The sequence below is a fragment of the Elgaria multicarinata genome, chromosome 3 (genome assembly GCF_023053635.1).
Source record: "Elgaria multicarinata webbii isolate HBS135686 ecotype San Diego chromosome 3, rElgMul1.1.pri, whole genome shotgun sequence".
Taxonomy (NCBI): domain Eukaryota; kingdom Metazoa; phylum Chordata; class Lepidosauria; order Squamata; family Anguidae; genus Elgaria; species Elgaria multicarinata.
In genome coordinates this window covers 19,130,617-19,132,505 of record NC_086173.1, presented here as the reverse complement: position 1 = coordinate 19,132,505, position 1,889 = coordinate 19,130,617, and the positions used below count along the sequence as shown (strand labels likewise).

General features: G+C 45.9%; 1 protein-coding gene across 1 annotated transcript; it reads right to left on the bottom strand.

Moving 5' to 3' along the window:
• Nucleotides 1-561: 561 nt before the first annotated feature.
• On the bottom strand, nt 562-1,497 carry LOC134394247 (olfactory receptor 1L4-like). Its single transcript, XM_063119517.1, has one exon. The coding sequence runs from the start codon at nt 1,495-1,497 to the stop codon at nt 562-564; it is 936 nt and encodes a 311-aa protein (XP_062975587.1).
• Nucleotides 1,498-1,889: the final 392 nt, after the last annotated feature.

The window sequence follows — 1,889 nt, the reverse complement described above, 5'->3', positions numbered from 1 at the left end:
AGAGGGGAAATAATCCAGACTTTCCCTGCTTCAAAAAGAAATGAAACATGGAGGGGAAGAGGTGAAATAAGTACAGGACATGAACGATGTCATGTGAGTATCAGACTGTAAAACTACATACCAGGCATGGTGAATGTGCAATAAATTGCTGGTGTGATGGCAATTATCTCCATTTAATTGTAGACATTTGGAACCAAGTTCTTTCTACAATACGTGAAATTACAAAGACTTGATCGCTGTCATGCTTGCAGCTGCCTAACTTGAGATTGCATTAAATTGGAAATGCACCAGACCATCAATAAAAAAAAATGGATGAACAGGATATGGAAAATTGATCTTTCTGAAAAGCTGACATGTTGACTGAGACTTATAAAAGGACTGGAAAACTGAGATTTATTTAAAGAAGTTCAGTATCCAGTTATTGCATATGCTCATACACGTTTGGTGACCCTTGCTCCTCAACCTGCACAATTCAAATTCTGGAATGATGCAATGTAAGACTGCTAGCTTCATCATCAGTGTCTGTTTTGTATTATTTTCAAACTCAATTAAAGAAAGAACTTAATGGAAACGCTGCCTAATGAACTTCCTCACGGCTGCTTTCATCTCACTGTTCCTGAGGCTGTAGATGAAGGGATTCAGCATGGGGGTTACCATGGTATACATCACAGCAGCCACAGTGTCCGAACGGTCCTGGGTCTTTGAATGTGGCTTGAAATAGACCCAGCTTACGGTGCCATAGAACAACGTCACCACAACTATGTGGGACCCACACGTGGAGAAAGCCTTGCACTTCCCAGTGGCAGATGGGATCTTCATGATGGCGTAGAAGATGAATGCATAGGAGAAGACAGTCAGCACAAATGGCCCCAGGACCTCCACCACTCCTTCAGTCATCAGCATCAGCTGGATGATGCTGGTATCAGAGCAAGAGATGTCCAGAACAGGGTAAATGTCACAGAAGAAATGTGGGATCTCGCTATGTTCACAAATGGAAATGCGGGACATCAAAAAGGTATACAGCGATGAGTGGATGATGGGGATAGCCCAGGACACAGCTGCCAGAAGGAGGCACCGCTTGTGGCTCATCAGGGCAGAATAGTGTAGTGGATGGCAGATGGCCACATAGCGATCGTAGGCCATGGAAGACAGCAGGAAGCTGTCTGCATTGCCAAAGATCATGTAGAAGTACATCTGGATCAGGCAGCCATGGTAAGAGATGGTCTTTTCCTGAGACAACAAGTTCTCCAGTGCTTTGGGGACGGTGGTGGTGGTGAAACCTACATCGGCTAGGGCAAGGTAGCTGAGGAAGAAATACATGGGAGCCTGGAGGAGTTGGTTATTGGAGTAGATCAAGGAGATGATGGTGATGTTTCCCAGGAGGGTCAGCAGGTAGATGGAGAGGAAGAGGGGGAAGAGGAGAGCTTGGAACTCGGGCTGGATGGCGAAGCCACGGAGGGATAATTCGGAGACATCACTTGTGTTCCCATGATTCATTAGGCTGGAGGAACAAGAGCAAGAGGAACACTGAAATCCAGCAGCCAATGTTTAGGCTGGTAAATTCTAACACAAGCAACTTTGCCTCCTAGCTACCCAGTCAGGGGATCATGGGAAACCCTTTTTCTTTCCTCCCCCCATGCCTATATGTCTCTTGTCCATCTCTCACTCTGCCTACACTCCTCTCCTGCCTGTACTTCTCTTGCTCATCTCTGTCACTCCCACCCAGGGGTTCCTTGAGCACCCGAGGGTTCTCTGAATCACTCCCAGCTATGCCCATATATATAAGATACTTATAGCAAATGCATTCTCAAAGTATGAACCCTTTTGTAGCCAAAAAAGGCACTATCCATACACAAAAGAGGGCATCAGCCAGCTCAGTAGAAACCCAG

Coding starts and splice junctions, on each gene's coding strand:
- LOC134394247 (XM_063119517.1), bottom strand. CDS start 1,497: ATGAATCATGGGAACACAAGTGATGTCTCCGAATTATCCCTCCGTGGC.